Here is a 19,685-nt window from a genome sequence, read left to right on the forward strand (position 1 = left end):
TACGCCCCAACACACACCCCGGGGAGGGGCTGGCACACATCCACCTCTACGACCTCTCTGCAGCTGGATAGTCATTACACACCGGTAACGATAATGTCGATGATTTAAGAAGAAACAATATTATCCACGCGTTAGTTCAGAAGAGGTTGCGTGGATCTGAAGGTGAGGTTTTTTTGTGAATATCTCCGCCTCCGTCCCACCTCTGTAATCCAAGCTACGGCCCACCGACTGTTTCCTGGCCCTCGCAGCACATCGCTTGCTGCTGCTGCTGCTGCTGGAGCGGAAAACTTGTTCCAAACCATGCGGTTGTTCCCCGGGCAACGGGCCAGACGGCGGCGAGGGCATCCTCCGCGTCTCCCCGAAAAAACCAATTCGCCACAGAGACGAAGTTCTCCTTCAGAAGCCGGCCGTCCATCACAGAACCTGCTGCAGTTAGACGGTGAGTCGTGACAAGCCCAGCTGAGAGGCCATCTGCGCACTGTGGCGTCCGGGAGATAATTTTGTCGCTGGCCGAGGAACTCAGGACCGGCGCCGAGCTCTGGTGATGGAAGAGAATGGAGGAAAAAATAATAATAATAACTTTCCTGAGGTCAAAATGAAAATGTCAAGGGTACAGGGTGGGGGGTGAGAGGGGAGGAAGGGAGGGGGGGGGGGGGGGTCAGTACGCAGGTATATTTGAGTGTGAGTTAATGTCCTCGATGATGGAAATTTTTGAGTGTAAATTAGCTCTTAGCAAATAGTATCAGATTAATAACAAGCTACATTCATGCAGCTCTTAAAATAGGAATGTGTTTCCTGTTGCCCCACCAGAAATATCGCAACGATTGTTCGATTGATTGCCGAGAACTGTTGTACAGACGCTCATAGCTCCCAATGAGTAAATCCTAATGACTTTAATGACACCCTGATTTATCCTATGGCGACACCAGCATGTCAAATGTTTCACTTATGCTGTGACATTTCAATATCTAATGGGGGAAATGCCGTGACATTTTCTCCACACATTCATGTCCCCCTCAGGATGAACTATAACAACTTTGTTAATCACTTAACTTTCCATCTAGCATCATCATCAGGTAAAGAGCTCAATATGTCAAATACTTTGACTGCATTAAGACAGACTTTTGCAACTACCCTTTGTGTACATTGTATCATTTGCAATAATGCCAACATGCTAAACTGAGTTAGTGACCATGGTAAATGTTGGACCTGCTAAACATCAGCAGCTTAGCATTGTCTTTGTGAGAGAACTTGCCTTTTCCATGAAGCTCAAGACACAGCTGTCCTGCTAGAATGGCGCCCTGTGGTTTATAACTATTGCATACGCATTCAAAGTAGCAATGAACGTGAGATTCAGAACCACATAACCTTAGTTTCTCTAGCTGCCATGAGTCCATCCAAACACACACACACACACTCTCACAGCCAGTCTGGCTTGCTGCAGGACTCACAGACCAACAGCCAGATGGGGTGTAAATATAGACTCTGGAGTCGTGTGGAGAGCCTCGCCATCAGCCTGCAGGGTGAAGAATGAAGTCCTGTGCATGCTCCCAAACATCCGTGGGAACACACCTTCAGAGTCTAAGTTGGTAGACTTTACTGAAGGGCTGGCCTGCGTATTTACAGGTGTATTACTTACCTGGCATGCACTTGTGTGCGTGAGTGCATATCCGTGTGTTTTGCATGAGGTACCACAAACTAAAAAGCTGTAATATATGCCCATTCAGCCAGTTCAGACCAAGGATGGATGGGTTCAAATTTAACAGGCTTTAAACAATAGATTTTCATCTTTATAGCAACCAGGATTTATGTTCGGGTCATTTTTTTGGTCATTACAAGAAATTGAAAAATGCAAACTAAAAATGACCAGATCTCCATCTTTTTTTTTTCTTCTGTAGTCGAGTTGTTTCAATCATGTTTGTGACAGACAAATAGTCCAGCAAATGACAGGCCGTATCTGAGTATCAACAAGGTAATGTCAGGGGAGAGTGACAGATTATGCTGCTCCATCATGTTCCAGCCTGGTGACGAATGGAGGCAGCCACACACCAATGCCTCCAAATAGGGAACAAACTTTAATGTTATTGTTTGTTTTGTGTCGTGATCTATATGAACGGTAGGACTGTGCATTCTGTATAGATGGAGGGTTATTGAATGCGCTTGATGGAAAAACGTCTGAAAGGCTGGATAGGTTGATTGGCAGCTGATATTGATGTTGTTTTTCCCAGAGACTATTTGAAATTTACTTCTGTTAGCAATATTATTCTTATTCATCTCTATTTACTATATCTTCATTCCTAGTGATTGGGAACATTGTTGGCATTCAGATGTTCTCTACTTCTTTATTATGTGAACCTGAGTGTCATCATTACTTTCTCTGCAAGCCTAATGATCACAGGCTCACCAACAGCACTCACAGACGCTCATCTGTTTTATTAAAGCAGTGGAGTTATTGATATTGTCCCTAATGTAGTGAGGGTCAATTGGACTGAGGGATGATGTGTGCACTCACCTCTGAATTTAAATAAGGCCTCATTGTATAAGTAATTGCTTGTGTGTGATTCATGCCAACATCATGCATTTGGCTGACGCGAGTGAAATACATTTTGATTTAGCCTCACTCAATGCAGACTGCAGTGTTTTGTACCTTGAGGATTTACACCGCTCATTTCTTTAGTTGCTGAAGTTATTTATTCTGACCGGATGTGGTGGTAATGTTTCAAAGGCTTTTATGTTTATTTCGCTAAAAGAAAATGACATGTAATGTAATTTGTTGCTGATCATTGGTTGTTAATTGTATGTTTAGAATCTCAGGGAACATGAAGTGGTACATACATCATAGATGATACAAATCCTGAATCTCTGAAATATTACTCTGCCCTTAATTTACTTTTTTGTGTTTACCTTGATCGGAGGGTCTTGAACTGTATGTGTTATGGATGAAAACACTTTTGCACTCTTTTTTTTGGAAAGCTATCAACACATCATTTACACATTATTACCGTAAAATTGTAAACTTTACAGATACAGATGGACTACATCATTACTATGTAGTCAAAGCCACCTGATTCATTTAAGTTCAATAGCCACTCTCTTTTAGCTACGTTTTTCCCAACTCCTGAGGGACATTTATGACTCCTAAAGTTCCACTATGTAACTAATTACTAACTTTGTTCTCCACCTCACCACCGGATCAGCGGCAAATCCCCTCTGCCCCCGAACCAGGGTTTTTACCTGAGTCTCCTCCAAAGACAATTAGCCTTAACGCCATTGTCCCCAGACACCAAACTGGGAAGGAACGTAGCTCGAACCTTCCTGGATTACTACAAACTCAACAACCACATCAATGACAACAGACCAATTGACATTCAAAGGTAAGCAGTATGACTTTATGCATAACAAAACACACTCGTAATTTGACAGGTTGTTCATATAATCAACTGAATGTACTTTAGTCTTGCTGTTTCCGGTTTAACCTGCCATCCCGGTTACTCGTGTTGCTGTGTGTTTCTGTGTGTGTCTCCAGCTCTGAAGTGACAGGCGACAGTAACAGGAAGGGAAACGGCGCCGGCAGAGGAGCGGGAGACAGAGAAACGGAGAAGCGCCAGGATGTCAGGCCCTAAACACTCAGAGCGAAGGACAGACGGACACAGACTGAGCATGTATAAAACGCAGCGCACCGTAGCACGAGGATCCTTCACACTCCATTGCCTTTGGAAGCTCCTCATCTCATCTCTGGCTATAAAGACTTATTTTCACAGATTTGTAACACTGGGATGACTGGTACTTGCAGGGGCTGATATCAGAATAAGCATCCTGTCGGGTTATTTAATGGCTATAAAACGTGGATTATTAAAAGGCAAAGGAGGACATAATGGTTACCCATCTGAAGTCCATCTGTGGCCTTCAATCTGCAGCTCTTTTTTGTTTTCTATCCATTTAAAAAAGGCATGTTTCCCTGCTGTTATTATCTTATTTCCTGAATATGGTGTCATGCTGTTATCTTATTAAACACTTACCCCTTTATCAATACTGTCAACATGGATGACTGCTTTTACATAAGTGGGATCTTCAATATCCTTCATTTAGCTATAGATTTGCATTGTGTATAATCTATTGCTCTGTTTATGATTTCGAGAAAGCATTCTCTGATTACTATTTAGCTACAGCTTTTTAAATTTCAGAGCGCCATGTTCAACATTACAATGTTTGAAAGGTGGAGGCTGACAGCGAGGTCAAACGTGTGACGGTGTGTGCGTGCGCGTGCGACCGCGCGCGCGTGAAGAGAGGGAGCTTTTGATTTGTCACTTCTTGATCACATGACCGTACATCCGCTCCGTCCGTCTGCTATGGCAACGGACTTTGAAAAGTTTGTCTTGAATGGCTTCAGTGAGGAAGAAGAGGCTTTCCTCCGCCGCAGTGCGGGCCACGTCTCTCAGGTGTACCGTACACCTGCACATCCGGGCAGTTAAGTGCATCGTTACGCTGCGCCTTTTGTCGCAAATGCCGCACATCCGACGCAACGTCAGTTAACGCGAGCTAGCTAGCGAGCTCACGCTCCCCTCCGTCCTTAGTGATCCGCGAGTAACGGTAGCTGATGACGTAACGTTGAGCTAAGGATTGTGACTCAAATGTTACGTTTTGTAATGGCTCTGACGTTATATATGACTAAACGCTAAAACATTACACGTGAGTTTTACATTATAATATAAATATTATACCACTTGGGTCAGGTAACGCGTTAGATATATTTTCATTAGAAAAGTAAAATCTATCGACCCAATGTTCGGTGTTAAACTGTTAGCGTTAAATGACAACCCCCGAAATGTGATGTTTCGCTTGATGGCATTATTAGCTTGTTATGATGACAAAGTACACAGATTTTAACTATTTTTATTTTTCGTTATGATATTATATTTCTTTACATGTGGCCAATTTCTCTTTTGCCTTCTTGCATAAGGCCATACATATTGAGCAGAGTATTTAAAGCACATTTTAGGTTCCGACCCATTTGTGCTCACTGACTTTAAAAAGTGTTTCCTTCGATGTGCAGCACCTGTGGAAGTTGATTAGTCTCATTTCCGCCAGGTGTATCAAAATCATTTGACTTAAAAAGGTGAATTGATGGCACATGCGCTTTGTAAAGCAGATTTTAAAACCTAATTTATACATTTTAAACCTCAAAGATATTTGAATTGATGCTGCCACCAATAATGATACATGTCTCATTATGGAACGTGCTCAATTATTTCTAAAAATGTGTATATTTGTACATTTATTTTGTTTATCCTGCAATGACTCATTTAAATGGAAATCTGCCAGTAAAGGATGCTTACAAAACAACACGATGTTGTTCCGTGACTGCAGTCCCTTCATCACACTGTTTGCGTGCAGGTCACATGTCCAGGAGTGCTCCTGACTAAGAACTGCGACGTGTACCTCCGTGTGTGTGTCATGGGCCAGTACCGGAAGACCCCCCCTCTGCCTCCTGTGTTCCCTTTACGCTTCAACCATAACATGTGTTTCGTCAAGGTGAGGATTTAAAATGAGCTGCATCTATAACTCGACGAGGTGTCTGTGGACATTGTTTTACAGGAATACTTGCATACATAAATCCTACTAATACATAATGTACTTTTCATTACAAAAGAGCAAGGTTCAAGAAGTCTGCATCTTAGTAGTAGTTTTTTCCTAATTTAATTTCCTCGCTCCTCGATTGCATTTTAACTTGCAGCCCTCCAATTTGAACATTGGGGGCTCGGTTTCTGATGGAAGAGGCCATCGTTCCCCCTGGGAGACGGGGCTGTTTGTCTCATCTTGTTCAAGTATTGATCTGCTTTGTCTGTACTCTGTATCACCAGACTTTCCTTGGCGTCGTTGACCCTGCTGATGTAGCCGACCTCCTGCGAGGTAAACAGACTTTTGGGATTTGCTTCTTGGTCTCTAAGCCCTGAATCCACTCCCATGGAAGCTTAGAGGCTATGCGTTGTGATACTGATCATTAGCTCACTGTCTATTTGTGCTTTGCTTCCTCTCAGCTGACACAACATCTTTTGAGCTGATTCAGTTGGTGCCTCCAGGTATGCTTTCTGATTATGCCATATGGGCATATCCATTACATGCCGTGTGTGTGTGTGTGTTTCGGTTTACTCTGTGTGATTTTTAGAGGGTGACGTCCTAGCCACAATGAAGGACAGCAGCAGAGATTTCCTGTACCCTGGTCCCAGACTGAGTCCTGGAGAAGGAGCTGCAGAGAGAGAGATACTGATGAAAAGAACATCCTCCTTCCCTGTAGGCTGATTTCCATCTCTTCATTTGAATTATTTCTTAGACCTCCTTCAACACCCGTGCACATATTCATCGAGACACGCATTTATTGAGTGACTTATTTTTACGGTGAAGTGTAAAAGTAGGATTACATGTGTGTTCAGTGAAGGAATAGCAAATTAGAAATATTTCTTTTACCCTACTTCTACCACATTATACGCTCTTTAAACGAATCCTTGCAGTTTACTCAGTGCTTTTTCAAATGTTTGTCCTTAATTTGTTTTTTTTTATCTTCAAATTCTTAATGAATAGCTTTTGTTTTTAAATGTTCAATTTGGAGTAATGTTGAAGGATGTGTACTTTTCTTTCTTTCTTTGTTGTTACTTTTGAGTAGTTTAGCATGTATTTCACACTTGCACAGGTGCCTGAGTGACTGCACACTGCTGACTTAGTTAATGCAGGTACGCCAGCGGATGCACTAAAACCCCCTCGTGTCACAGTGACCTCGTGCGCACCATGTGATCCGACTTGATTGGCACCTCCATGTGTCATTCATAGGCTGGAGGAGATTTTTGCTTTCTATGGTCTCCTCCTAATCTCTGTGGCTGATATGTAGTAAGACAACCAACTCAAAAGCACAGGTGAAGTAATGTCTCCAGAACTATGTTTTTCCGCGTGGAGCCGTTGACGATCTTTTGCCCCGCAGACAGAAGCTCTCCTTTCACTCTCCAGCTTGCCATTTCCCTCCTCTTCTTGTATCATCTCTTTCTCTCCCCACCTCCTGCTGTTGGCTTTTTTTTTATCCTCCCTCTTGTTTTCCTAGGCACTAACTGGCATATTTAAATGTCTTCACCATTGCTTTTATGTGTTTCTGTTTGAGGCCTACCCACCAATTTAGATGTCTCTTTGCCAAATGCCATATTATTTAAACATCACTGGGGCCTTTCTCTTTTCTGCTGTTTGTTTTTCTCCAGTCAGGCAGAGATTGAAGAATTTGTGAGTGTAAATTGGTGTTCCAAGTTATCCGTCTGTTTGTCTTAATCCTCCCGCTAAAGGTGTTGTGTTTGTACCTATTGTCCCTCTTCCTCCAGGGAATCTCTCCCAAAGTGGAGTTTGCCACGACATCAGTCATAGAAGAGATTGGGAGGAGTGACAGCTTGCCTGCCTCACCTGTAAGTGTGTCTTGTTATTGCATCTCGTGTACGTTTACCTACATACCCCCCGCCCCCCCTCTCACACATAGACACAGGTTTTTCAAATTGGTTGGAGCTTTTGACTGCTTTTGGTTTGCCTGTTTTTGATCTGTAAAACACTTTTGATTAGGATTATCTTTCGTAATCACATTTATGGCTTTTCCAACCTGCTTTATTTGAAGTGTAAATGGTTAAAAACCCATCAAAGTGCCACTCGTGCGTCAAGCAAACTGCGTGTTGATCAGCCTGCAAAACCGCTCCAAATGTCCGGAACATCTCACAGCTTCGCACTGTGCATTAATGCGTTGACCAAAGCTGGAATACGGAAGATTTATCAAGAGAGCTCTAATGAGTGCGATCGCTCGCCATCAGATTTTTCTGTTCCTACCATGCATACCCACCTTCTATTGTTGCCATGGCTACTGCATCTATCTATCCATACTGGCGGTGTTTCAAGGGGATCTGTTCTCTCCTTGTGAATGTAATTATGGGGAGGCAGATTTGTGATGTTGATTGCGAGGCTTCTCTCTCATCTCTGACTAGATGAGTTTTCACAATATTTGTCACAGAACCAGCCAGGCAGTCAGTCATTTTTACATGAACTATCCAAAATAATGGTCCCCTGTATCTTTGCTACCGTGTCCTCATTGATTTTTTTTTTTTAAGGGTACCTTTTGATCTTTCCGTCAAATGACATTGTACTGTTTTTCAGCAAATCCCCTTTCTCAATATTTCTTCTTTTGCTTACATGTTTACTCCCAAAAGTTCTCACTTGAGAGGATTTGCTGCTTTTATGGCTACGTTTTAGACCGTTAGTCAGACAAAGGGGACATTGGACTTTACATGTTAGTGATTGGCATTTTATTTTATTTTTTTTAAATGATAAAAAAAAAAATTGAATCTACTCCTTAATTGAAGTGTCAAGAATTAAGGGGGTCAGACGTCCAAACTGAGGGGCAAAAATAAGAATGCAAAAATTCAGTCATTTTGTAAACGTTGTACAGACTCATGCGTAATAGGCTAAAGATTTAGAACTGTCTCTGGCTTTTTACTCACAAGTAAAGATGAGGAGGAGAAGGCTCTAACTCTAGACTCAAAGAGTGTCACTTTCAAAATGAAAATCTCGGTGTTTGTATCGTGATCCATCACACAGCGGTTGGCATGTGGTGTCACAAACATCACCATGCACGTCCCAGGTGCGCTAACCTAAGCTATTTGTTTAAATGGGACGTCATTGACAGCGAAGCAGATTGTCAGAGTGTTCTCCCGGCCCCTCGGGGTGGGGGGTGGGGGGGGTGGATGATGTCTGGACCGGAGCCCCGCTGTGGCTGTCAGACAGTAGAATTTCTCCATTTTCTCTCTCCTAATGGCTCCTCAGCAGAGGCATTTCCCTGACTGCCCGCCCACGCGGCCCACAAACCATGTCCTGCTCTAATAGACGTTCAGAGTAACTTCCCCTCACCATCTGAAACTCCAGTGACCAATACACACTCAGCCATGTCTCGGCCTTTCTTTGCAGATTTCCGGGCGCTCTGATCTGATCCTGACTGGATAACTTTTTTGATCCAAAGGTTTCTTTGGGCTGTGGACAGTAGGGCAGGTGGTTTTAGTCTGTTTGTCCCTCCAGAATGCCAGTTTACGTTGGATCGCACCAGTTTAGTGTTGGGATATTAAGACTGTGTCATTGTGAGCATGGTTATGTCCTGGATGTGTCTAGCTTCCTGAGATCAGAGCCTTGGTTTCAAGTTGTGACCCCGAGCAGCTGATCGTGAGGAACAGACAGGCGAGCTGGTAATAAAGATGATGGTCGGAGAGCACACATTCATTCATTTTAATAATTTATTTATCATTTAGTTTCTCTTAAACATTGTTTTAATGTTCTGTGATTTCCCTAATAAGCATTTAGATTATCTTTGTTTTACAGCCGGGTAATGCCTCTTTATCATATTAGACTGGAGATGGCCATCAAATGCAATTAACATTTTGTCTTAACTTATTTATCCCCGCTTGGCATTACCCGCTCGAAGTGGGATATTGCATCGGAGAATGAGCGGCCATTAGATTTATTAAAGTAATTGTGCAGAGGTTGTCTTCATGGCGGTGCCGACTGCGAGAGCTGTTGTTGTTGTTGTTGTAACACTTAAGCGGAACAATGTCGCTAATGGTTTAATGGTTCTGTCCAGGGAGAACAAGTGTGTGTGTGTGTGTGTGTGTGTGCGATACCAGCCGCCATGGCGGCGGGACATGAGATAAATGTACCTCGAAATGTCTCAACATTGTCCCCCCCTCTCACATTTTGTCCCCGTTTACTTAGACCTGCCGTCTTTCTCCAGCGAGACCGTCTTTGGCCCCGGACAGACGGGCTTCTTCGCCGTCCCACGTGAATTTTCCCAAAACGGACGACGCAATCCGTGTTTCACGGAAGGGCGGGAAGAAAAAGCCCAAAGTTGGGGCTAAACTTGCAAACTCTGCACCTTCCTCGTCATCCAGACCCTCCCCCTCTGCATCCACATCTGGCCACAGTCCCCCGAAAGACGAGAGGGGGAGACGACCAGGCGCGTCTGTGAGCCTCGGCTACCACCAGCCCACGGCGTCCTCGAGGACACGCGCCTTGTCCCCTTACACCCACCGCAAGATGTGCCAGCTCTCGGAGGACGCCGGGCAGCGGCTCGGCCACCTGCAGCTGGGGCCGCACCGCTTCAGGAAGGAGACCGAGGGCCGGCCGCCCTTCTCGGTGGGTAAAATAAGGGCGTTTTCCCCTCAAACTGAGACCAGGTGGCGGTTCGTTTAATGCTATTAACGCACATGTGGACAAGGGGTGAAATGAATGGGATCCTGAAGTGATGTAGTTCAACCCTCCAGTGGGAGCTTCACAGAATTGAACATAATCTAGTGGGCAGATTAAGTGGTAGGGCATAATAAGAGAGCGGTGTTAATCTTTTCACCTGCTCCGTTAATGGATTTTGACGTCACAAAAACGCTTCACCGCGGGCACGTGCTACAGAGCTGATCATCCCCACTGAGGGGCTTGAGTGGGCTTTAATAGCACCGGCCCTGGATTTAAACTGTCACGCAGTTATTTGTTAACACTTTAATCGCTGTGAGATATGAGGCATATACCAGGGAGGGATTTTTCCCCATCACGCAGCCACGGGGGATGCACCGTTTGATGGGCAAGAACCACCTGCTGTATTCCTGCTTCTTCAATGACATCCAATATAATCCTCAGATATTAATCCACTAACATGCTGTTCTTACAAGAAATTATTAGATGAGGAGTTTTTTTTTTTTTTTTGTCTCCCACATGAAAGGATTTCTTTTTTTATTTAAGCGAGAAGTGTGTTCTTCCTGCTGTGGTGTTCCGGGGGCATTGTTCGGTTGGCAATTAACCCCAGTAATTAAGAGTCAAGCTGCAATTAACAAATAGATACCTAAAGTAGTAGTTTAGCCCAACGGTGAATGCATTATCTTCGCCTCAACTCGCTGTTAGTTTGTGTAGAGGAGAATGTACCATGACATTATTTGGCTGTTGTCTTTTCAGCTGAGATGAAAGACAGCTGGTGGTAACTTTGTTTTGTTTCTCCAATGTTTCCTTTTATTCTGTGCAAACTAAAGCGTAGATAATGAATTCTGCTCAAGTACACAACGAGATCAAATGTCATGTAACTTTTTATTTGAAGCTGGTAGGTTGTGTGATTAATATGTCAGCGTCAGGATACTGCTTAAAAAGAAGAAGGAAAAATACCAAAACAACCTTGCTGTGCATGTGTTTTACTCTGCAGGCATCAATCAAATTACAATAGCGTTAAGTTAATGATCTTGTTTGACAGCAGGTTGTATTTCTGTTGTTTTATCCCAGGTCCCTCGCTGCAGTAGTGCGTCTGTGGGTGGAACGCCTTTCTCTGCTCCACGCAGTGGTAGCATCCATCAGCACTCATTCAACCTTGCAGCCTACCTCACAGGTAGGCCCTCGCCTGCACATGCAGAAACTAATACACGGATAGTTACATACGTGTTCCTCGGGTCATACTATACTTACTTTTAGAGAAAAGAGAGAATTTGTCCTGGGTTGAATCACTTTTTGACTGCATTTATATATACGTTTTTTTACCCAGCTACATGTAGCCCGGCTAGCTCAGTCGGTAGAGCATGAGACTCTTAATCTCAGGGTCGTGGGTTCGAGCCCCACGTTGGGCGCTAGTACTTTTGAAACCGTAAATTGATATATTTGCACTCTGTTATTTGTCATGTTGTCCAATGTTACGCACAAATCATCATGTCACATTCCTTGTATGTCTAACATACTTTGGCAAAACATGATTGATTCCTGATGTTTAAAGGAGTAAACCTTTGTTTTGTTTTCGTAGATTCTTCTCTACAACGGTGTTACAAACCAAGCGCAGCCACAGTAAGCCTCTTTATAACATTTCAAGCACTCATTCCAACCAAATGATTTACTGTCATTAAAAATGTTTTAATTCAATATTGGTAACATTGAATATTCATGTTGCTATAAATCTATACCATCCCAGCCCCGGGACCTCTCGCAGGCAGCGTCGGGTTCTGTGACGGCCCGGTGGTCTCCGGAGACACCGTCCAGAAGCCCTGTGAGGGCTGCTGCCTCAGCTCGGTCCACACTGACCACGGGCAACTCCAGAAAGCCTCTGAATCTGGGATGTACCCTCAGAGAAAGGTAATGTAATCAATCTAATTGCCAAAGCAGAAGAAAATATATATTTTTGTGGATTTTCACATCTTCATCCATCTGTGTAAATCATTGCTGTTTACGCAAAAGAGACAGCTGTATGAGTAGTACAATACATTGCAATCCTGTGAGCTGTAATTCATACACGTGTGTGTGTGTGTGAGATCTATACACATCCAATCTTTAATTTTGATCACACTCGACAGCCAGGATGATTTCCCCTCCACCTCTTAAATTACACGAGCTGATGTCTTGTCATGTTTGTTCATTACTGAATCAGGAGGCAGGGAGAAGGGAAAACAAAAGAGGAAAAATGGTATTGATTTAGGTTTCAGCTCGAGTCTGATGCATTTGACCCGGTGAACGGCGCTAATACATTCAGAGGAGACCTTGTCATCGATCACGGCAGCTGCGAGTTGAACACAGCGACCGGTGCTCCGTGTTTGTTTGTTTGCTTTCCCCGCTGCTCAGTCCATAAGCAAACATTAAAATCAATAGTCAATCTTAAACCGCTAAGTAAATTGTAGGAAATGAATGATACTTTTCCTTCAATTGAAACGGCGACAGGAGTGGCGAGGGGGGGGGGTTAGAGGAGGCCTTTGTAGATTCCCGCAGCGGGGCACGTCTTACCCCGAAATCTTTGATCTATAAAGAAAATGACAGATGCCAGTGGCAACGTTTGCTCCCTAAGCCCCGAAGTCGCAGTCTATTCATGGCTCCGGATGATTTGTCCTTGATGACTTTTTGAAGCAGGTAGCAGGTTTATCTGATTACGGATGAAAAGCTTCCGTTCCACAAAGTGTGAGCCAGGTGAAGACGGCATTAAGGCAGTCACCAGCTCATCAGCACCGACTAACAGGCAATACTGTCCATCACTGCTCGCTTCTGTCTGTCTGTCAACGTGAGATCGCATGACTTCCTGTGGTCAACTCGTAAACGCATTTATATTGTATTGATGAAGCACATCTAGGCCTCCGGAGTACTTTTATTTGTAATTTTTTTGCACTAAAAGGTAGAATTTAGGAGATACATTTTTTTTTTTTGCAAAGTACAAATCCAGTGTGCATCCACTTGCATATCTTGTGTTGCAGCACAGACTAGTGGACAAAAGGGATCCCTTTGACATCATTAGGTCAGACTATGTTGAAAGGTTGTTTACTGTATTGAAAATACAGTATTAAATAGTCAAACTGTTGTTCAGTTGTTAAACTAAAGGCTGAATCAATTTTCGTAAAATATTTTAATGGCTTTTTTTCTTTGACCTAACGACCTTAGATCAGTTGAATAATCTTCTGAATTTAAGCATTTCACTAAGCGGTTGAAAATAAACTAAAAGTGAAAGGCACCATGGCGTCTTTTTCTTATCAATACATCAGCCCAAGTTGTAGGTGTGTATCCATGGCTAACGCAGTTAAATGTTGTTTCTTTACCCCTCAGGCTCCAGAACAGTCGGCCAGGTCCATCCTACTGCCAGCAGATCCACAGCAGAGTTCAGAGGATCCTGCAGACACACAAAATCTCCGGGGACGCCCTGGACCTTTAACGTCCCCACGTGCTGCTTCTTAACTTAATGCATCAGTCTGAGAAACAACCTTCCTCTCGCACACGTTGATCCCTTGATTTTATACAAAATGCAGATCTTCCCGAGCAATCACTGTTTTGTGTTTCTCTTAAAAGGAAGTGAATTTGCAGGATGGGAAGAGCTCCATTACGCAGACGCATAATAGCACTCTACCAGCTGTTTTTTTTATAATTCAAATGGAGACATCTTATTTAAGCCGTGAAAGCTTGAGTAGCCACAAGTTGGCAACATGGTGGATGGAAGCTGCAGCTGTTGAGGGCTCGTCTCTCGTAACACAAAAGGAGTAAGAAAGTAGCCGAGAGGGACAAAAGTAATTAGGAAGATCCACAATGCACATTTGTCTTCAACATCGAGACAGTATGTTTGCAACACTTTTGTGTGACAGTTTCATTCAACCACAGGAGCTGAGTTACATCTTCTGTGCTGCTTTTGCACCTGAAGATTTCTGAAGCACTGAATATAGACACGGTTTTCTGCGGGAAGGAATACAGTGAATCATCCTCCTTGATGCAATGAGTACATTAAGTTAGTCTGCAGCCAGGATCTAATCAGTATTCTTTTCTAAATCATTTAACCTCATATTCAGGGCGCAGTCCAGTTTGAAATGTGCTAAACTAATGACAAATGCTACCGTGGGTCCAACAATCATTGCAAAGAATTTTTGATGTTTATAACCTAAACATTTGGATTTGATATTCACCTAATGATTCAATGTTATTTAACCAAACAAGAAATGTTACAAGGCAGACTTTAAAAATTGAGTTGAATTTACTTTCACTGGTGCAAAGACATTTTAATGTTCATATGATGCACATATGTTTAGAAAGACTATGATTATGCAGCTACATGTTTGGAATATTAAACTCCATTTGATTAAAAAGGGTTTCAGTTGCATACAAGCATTTACACTCTGCTAACTGTACAAAGCACTGCTTTTAATATCATCCAAAACCACATTACTGGTGTCAATTAATTGAATCACCGTCAAGTCCTCAGATTTATTTCTTACGGAATGTATTCCTTTTTTTCTTCTTGCCAGCTCCTTGTGCCGCTCTTTCCGTCACAATGTGCTGGTACTTCTTTTTGTTGCTCCTGGTGAGACAGAAGGAAAAGGTCATGTTATGTGCTGCTGTAAAAGCCACAATAAAAACAGTGTAAAAAAAAAAAGGGTTTAGTCTTCCTCTCCACTTACTGTCTGAACCGAGCATCAGAGAGAAGCTCCTCCACCATCGTTCTCTTCCGCTGCTTCTTGGGAACACGCGAGTGATAGAAGTCGATGGGGCTGTCCTCCACCGTACCGACCTGTGGCACATGAAGGTAACGCCATGAAGTCGTTGTAGGCAAACTCATTCAGGTGGAGCATAACGGCCCAATTTTATCCCCTAAATGTTCTAACTGGGGGATTAGTTACTATTTTAAAAAGGCAATAAAGAATAACGTTTCTACCACACACACATTTAAGAACTCAAGTGTCATACAATCTCCTCTGCGGTGGGAAGTTGTGCCACATTCTCGTTGTAAAGCAGAAGAGGAAAACAGTCCGTGAACAATGAAAGTGATCCACGGATTGTTTTCCACTTTCGAGTCCATACAGACCATTTTACAGAAGGGCGTGGCAGCGAAATGACCGAATTGCTTGAAATGATGATGTTAAAACATGATAAAGTACCATTTTTACTTATCCATCGACTGCATTTCTAAAGAGAACTGGTCTGAACATGGCTTCGTTATTGAAGGGCGACAGACTCCACTGACCTGAAAATATTTTGGAAAGCCTTCTCTGTCGTTCTTCTTGTAGAACCTCTTTGGATCCAAGGAGCTTCTCATCTTCAGGACCTGCAGGTCTCTTTTCAGCTCTTGGGTCAGCTCGGGGGCTTTCATATTAAACCAAGCATCTCCTGTTGACTTCTCCCTCTCCGTCTGAGAAAAACAGTGATCAATTATTTTTAAATGTATTGGAGAAGCCTTTTAAGACAAAAGAAATCTGTAGTGTTTTAGGTTTGAGTGATTTGAGTTAATGCAGAAAGAATACATATGCATAATAAACCAAAGCATAGCTTTCTAAACTTACTCTATTCTTCAACTTCGTGGCTTTTTTGGATTCACTGTACGGAGGCACCATGTCCTGCTTCTCAAAGTCTGGTCCCATCACGCTCTTCTTCATCACCTGTGGACAGTAAAAGCACTGAGACACCAAGCCTTCTACTCAGAGAAAATACAAATTTTAATATACATTCTGAATAAATATCATCTTCAAAGATCAATTACTCATTTACCACATCCTGGACCGCCATTCCCTTTGGTTTTCGCAGTGAACTGGAAACAGGATTTGATTGGCTGCCATCAAAATTGATGTACAAGCCCCCGAGCTCCTTCAGTCTGATGCCGGGGTCGATGCGGCTGGACATCTCCTTCCTGGAACAAAGAAAAGTCCTCAGGAGGAGCGGTCGCGTCTGACAACGATTTCAAACTGCTGCATGTGTAAAAGAACGTCTTGTTACATTGAAGATTTGTTGACCCTACAAAGAAAGTCCTGGAAGAATTAAAAAACTATGTATTTAAAGTTCTTAATGTCTGTTTTCATCTTAAGTTAGAAGACAGGACCAATCTCTTCTCTCCTTCAAATATAAAGCTGGGGGTAGGAAACATAGATAATGTGTGTGTAGTTGGTTTGACCTGTAAAAACGCACTTAGAGGTCCTAGCAGGGGGACATTATATGCTAAGCTAACATAAGTGACTGTTAGTGACCGGCTGTAGCTTCACATTTAGCATACAAGTGTATCTATTGAAATATATACACATGAATGTATTATTTCAGAGGGAAAGCGATTTGTGCATGTGTGTAATCCTTACAGCAGAGGATTTCTACTCGAGAAAAGGAATTCTGCATCTTCGTCGTCATCATCATCCCCCTCCTCATCAACAAACTCCTCATCTTGCCCCTCCTGCTCCACCTCCATCAGCTTATCCTTGTAGTACTGCTCATCCGCCTGCTGCCCCGGCCGTGTGTCAATCACAAACAGTCCACCAGAGGACGACGCTGCTGCTTCTTCCCACTTGTGGGAAGCTCCTGCTCTCTCTTCTTCCTCCTCCCAAGAAACGTCAACCTCCTCATCCTCAGAGACTTCATCCTCGCTGCTGTCCAGCAGGCTGATGATTTTTGCATTCTCGACGCCGACGTTGTCGTCAGGTCTCCGTCCCGCGTCAGAATCCACTGTGACACTCCTGAGCTGGCTGGACTCAACTCGCACCGTATTGGATTCAGCATAGTTCTCCTCCTGACCGGGCCCGGTTTCCGTGTGGGCTTCTACAGCAGCCTCCATGGCTTCATCCTGCTCCTCCGGCGTCTGTGGGATTTCAAAAGCACTCTCACACAATGTTACTGTAGCAGATTGGAGAAGTTTCCCCGGCTCCAAGGGCTGGATTGTGTCCATCATCTTCATCTTCTCTGAGACTTCCCAGTCCCCATGTTGAGCACACGGCTCCCCCTGCTGGCGTCTGTCAGTCACTGCGGGTTTGATTAGAGCTTCCGCAGAGGGACTGTCTGATATCTTGAGGGACTCATTGAGGGATTCGTCTTCTGAAAGGACAATTACTCCCCCCTCCTCACTTGGTGCGAGATCAGCACAGATCACGCCTTCTTTCAGCGTTTGGTCCGCTTCCACCAGTGTGCAGTCTGCTCCCTCGAGGACCACTGTACTTTCTAACGTAGAATCATTGATTGAACTGACCTCGGCTTTATCCAAAATAATACTCAAGTCCATGAGCGAGTGCCTGGCGGCCCGAGCACTGCGGCTGCTGCGGGGGGTCCCTGTCGCAGTCGGCTCAGAGTCAGAGTCCACATTTCCGGAACGGGTCGATTCGGTCCTCCTCTGCCTGCGTGTCGTCCGGCTGTATTGGGGCCCCGACTCGAACCCCTCGGAGTCGCAGGACTGGGACTCCGTGGCGTCCACAGCCGCCGCCGCCCGGCTCCGCCGAGCTCTCGAGGCCGGTGACTGAGAGGCGTCGGAGGCGTCGTCCAGGTAGGCAGGGATCGAACCGGTTTGCCTCCTGGATCTCGTCGCTCTGCGGCCGGTGGACTTGGACGTTTCAGCCCCCGAGACGCTGGATACGCAGCTGTCGGCGTCCGAGAGCTCCAAGTCTTCGGTTCGTCGCACGGCGGACGCTCTGTCGCACGCCGTCATCCTGAGACTCCTGGTGACTCGCTGGGATTTGGACGGCGAGCAGACGCCAGCGAGAGCCGGCCCCGGGGTCGTCGGGGCCGCCTTCCTCCTTGTGCTCCTGCGGACACTCGTTTTGGACACCGCAGAAGAGCACGATTCCACCTCGGATACCTCGTCATCTTCCTGGCTCACCGGGTGGAGCGGCCTCCTCCTCCCCCTGGTGCGCGTCATCGGTGGTTCGGCGTTGGACGTCACGGAGCAGACGGAGTCCACGTCGGACACGTCCCCGTCGTGGACCGAGCCCACCGCCGTGCATGGCTGGTCCGGACTGTGCAGTCTGGCGGCTCTTGTGCATCTTTTTAGCAGGGACGCGGGTGGAGACGAAGCGAGGTGTCCCTTGGTTTTCTCCAGCTGGCTGCTGGTTTCCTCCGGGGCGCATCGGGTCGGGCTTTCTGAAGGTTTCTGCACAGCAGTGCTCCTGGTTCTCCGACTAGGAGTGGCCTGTTGGGACAGAAGTAGAATTGTATTTGTAGACCTGGTTCCATGAGAAGAGGAAGTAGACATTCTTAGTATATCAAAACGTTCTTATTGTCAACTAATTGCAAATTCCAAAACATGTAATTTGTCACACTGAGTCTTTCTGACTTGCACAGCTGGTCTGAGGCTTAATTTCTACCAGAGATATTAAAATCTGAAAATGGGTCACAAACGCAAAACCCCACATTTTAATTTAAATATTTGGAAACGATCAGCAGGATGATGTGTGAGTGGTTGAGAAAGAATAAAATACAGTCCCTTAGTGTTAATGAAGGACATTTTGTTCTGCTTAAGCCTACAACCTACGAGCCGGATCTTTGAAGCCATTTCAAACCACATCGCGGCAGATTATGGAAGTTAAAGTGGAGTCATTTCTCTGGCCACTGTGAGTTTAGCTTTGATAAGGAAAACACGCTGGACCGAGGCCGAAATGGTGGACGAAGTGACAACGTGTCTAACGGATGTGTCTTCATTCAACTCTCATTCAATTCATTATTACTCGATTCCGGGTCGATGTTTGTGGGCGACAAACATTTAACGTCGCGTGTGGTCTGTGGCGTTACGGGGTCGTTTAATCCAAAACGTCGACACGTTTGCACGGATGGTGTCCACGTGAAGTTCGAGCAGCTGCGCACGCTCAAGCCAACAAGACACGTGACGGGCGTCCCCCCACCTTTCTCGCCCCGAGAGGGGCCTTTACGGCGTCTCTGGACATCAGCGGGTTTTAACGAGCACTTCTTTGTCTTACGTACCGGGACATCGGAGGACTGGTCGGGGTTTATTTTAGTTGGGGAGCTCACGGTGACTCCTCGTCTGGTGGCCACCATCTTGCATTCTACTCGTACCCTCGCTGGCTCCCAACACTTCCGGTTTAAGAGCCGGACTCAACCAATCGATCAACGGTGACAAGATACAGGCCGAGTAAACGATCACAGAGTTAGGAACTCCCGAGACATGAAGGCGGAAAAACAGTTTAGATCCTTTGGAGTTAAAGATATACGTTTGTTACTATTTACTGAAAGTTTGCTTTGTAAAAAGTAAAGCTTAGACTCATACTCACATTGGCACTGCTATGTACTGAATGTTTTTAGTTTCAACCCCTAGTTAGTTTATATGTGTTAATGTGCAAGTAACTTCTTTTAATGTCACATTTGATAAGATGGTCATATTCTTTATATATTAATCGAAATGAATCGCATTTTAATTGCATAAATATTTGACCTGAGAACAGTGAGAG

The 19,685-nt window shown here is 44.5% G+C and overlaps 3 protein-coding genes across 4 annotated transcripts in view; 2 read left to right on the forward strand and 1 right to left on the reverse strand.

Moving 5' to 3' along the window:
- The window catches only part of agbl4 (AGBL carboxypeptidase 4), a 214,803-nt gene extending 210,764 nt beyond the window's left edge, over positions 1–4,039 (forward strand). Inside the window, exons 12-13 of the mRNA XM_037468719.2 lie at positions 3,281–3,374; positions 3,527–4,039. Of these exons, the coding sequence (XP_037324616.2) occupies positions 3,281–3,374; positions 3,527–3,623 (191 nt within the window). The 3' untranslated portion in view covers positions 3,624–4,039. The remainder of the gene's footprint in view (positions 1–3,280; positions 3,375–3,526) is intronic.
- A 153-nt stretch (positions 4,040–4,192) lies between these two features.
- Positions 4,193–14,482, forward strand: spata6 (spermatogenesis associated 6). Of its 2 annotated transcripts, none has more exons than XM_037468725.2 (11): positions 4,193–4,689; positions 5,395–5,532; positions 5,862–5,910; positions 6,039–6,080; positions 6,167–6,291; positions 7,359–7,439; positions 9,775–10,194; positions 11,320–11,422; positions 11,828–11,868; positions 11,993–12,153; positions 13,603–14,482. In XM_037468725.2, exons 2-11 carry the CDS (start codon positions 5,455–5,457, stop codon positions 13,706–13,708), a joined length of 1,206 nt encoding a protein of 401 aa, XP_037324622.2. In that variant the 5' UTR covers positions 4,193–4,689; positions 5,395–5,454; the 3' UTR covers positions 13,709–14,482. The 2 variants fall into 2 exon arrangements, with proteins under 2 accessions (XP_037324622.2, XP_037324621.2); XM_037468724.2 differs by having other exon boundaries at positions 4,193–4,467.
- A 14-nt stretch (positions 14,483–14,496) lies between these two features.
- On the reverse strand, positions 14,497–19,344 carry dnttip2 (deoxynucleotidyltransferase, terminal, interacting protein 2). Its single transcript, XM_037468718.2, has 7 exons — positions 19,201–19,344; positions 16,602–18,412; positions 16,024–16,162; positions 15,819–15,914; positions 15,503–15,667; positions 14,940–15,049; positions 14,497–14,839 (listed from the first exon to the last, which is right to left on the reverse strand). The coding sequence occupies exons 1-7, from the start codon at positions 19,273–19,275 to the stop codon at positions 14,746–14,748; spliced, it is 2,490 nt and encodes an 829-aa protein (XP_037324615.2). The 5' UTR covers positions 19,276–19,344; the 3' UTR covers positions 14,497–14,745.
- Between the last annotated feature and the right edge of the window lie 341 nt (positions 19,345–19,685).

This window comes from Pungitius pungitius, chromosome 7, assembly GCF_949316345.1.
Source record: "Pungitius pungitius chromosome 7, fPunPun2.1, whole genome shotgun sequence".
Classification (NCBI taxonomy): domain Eukaryota; kingdom Metazoa; phylum Chordata; class Actinopteri; order Perciformes; family Gasterosteidae; genus Pungitius; species Pungitius pungitius.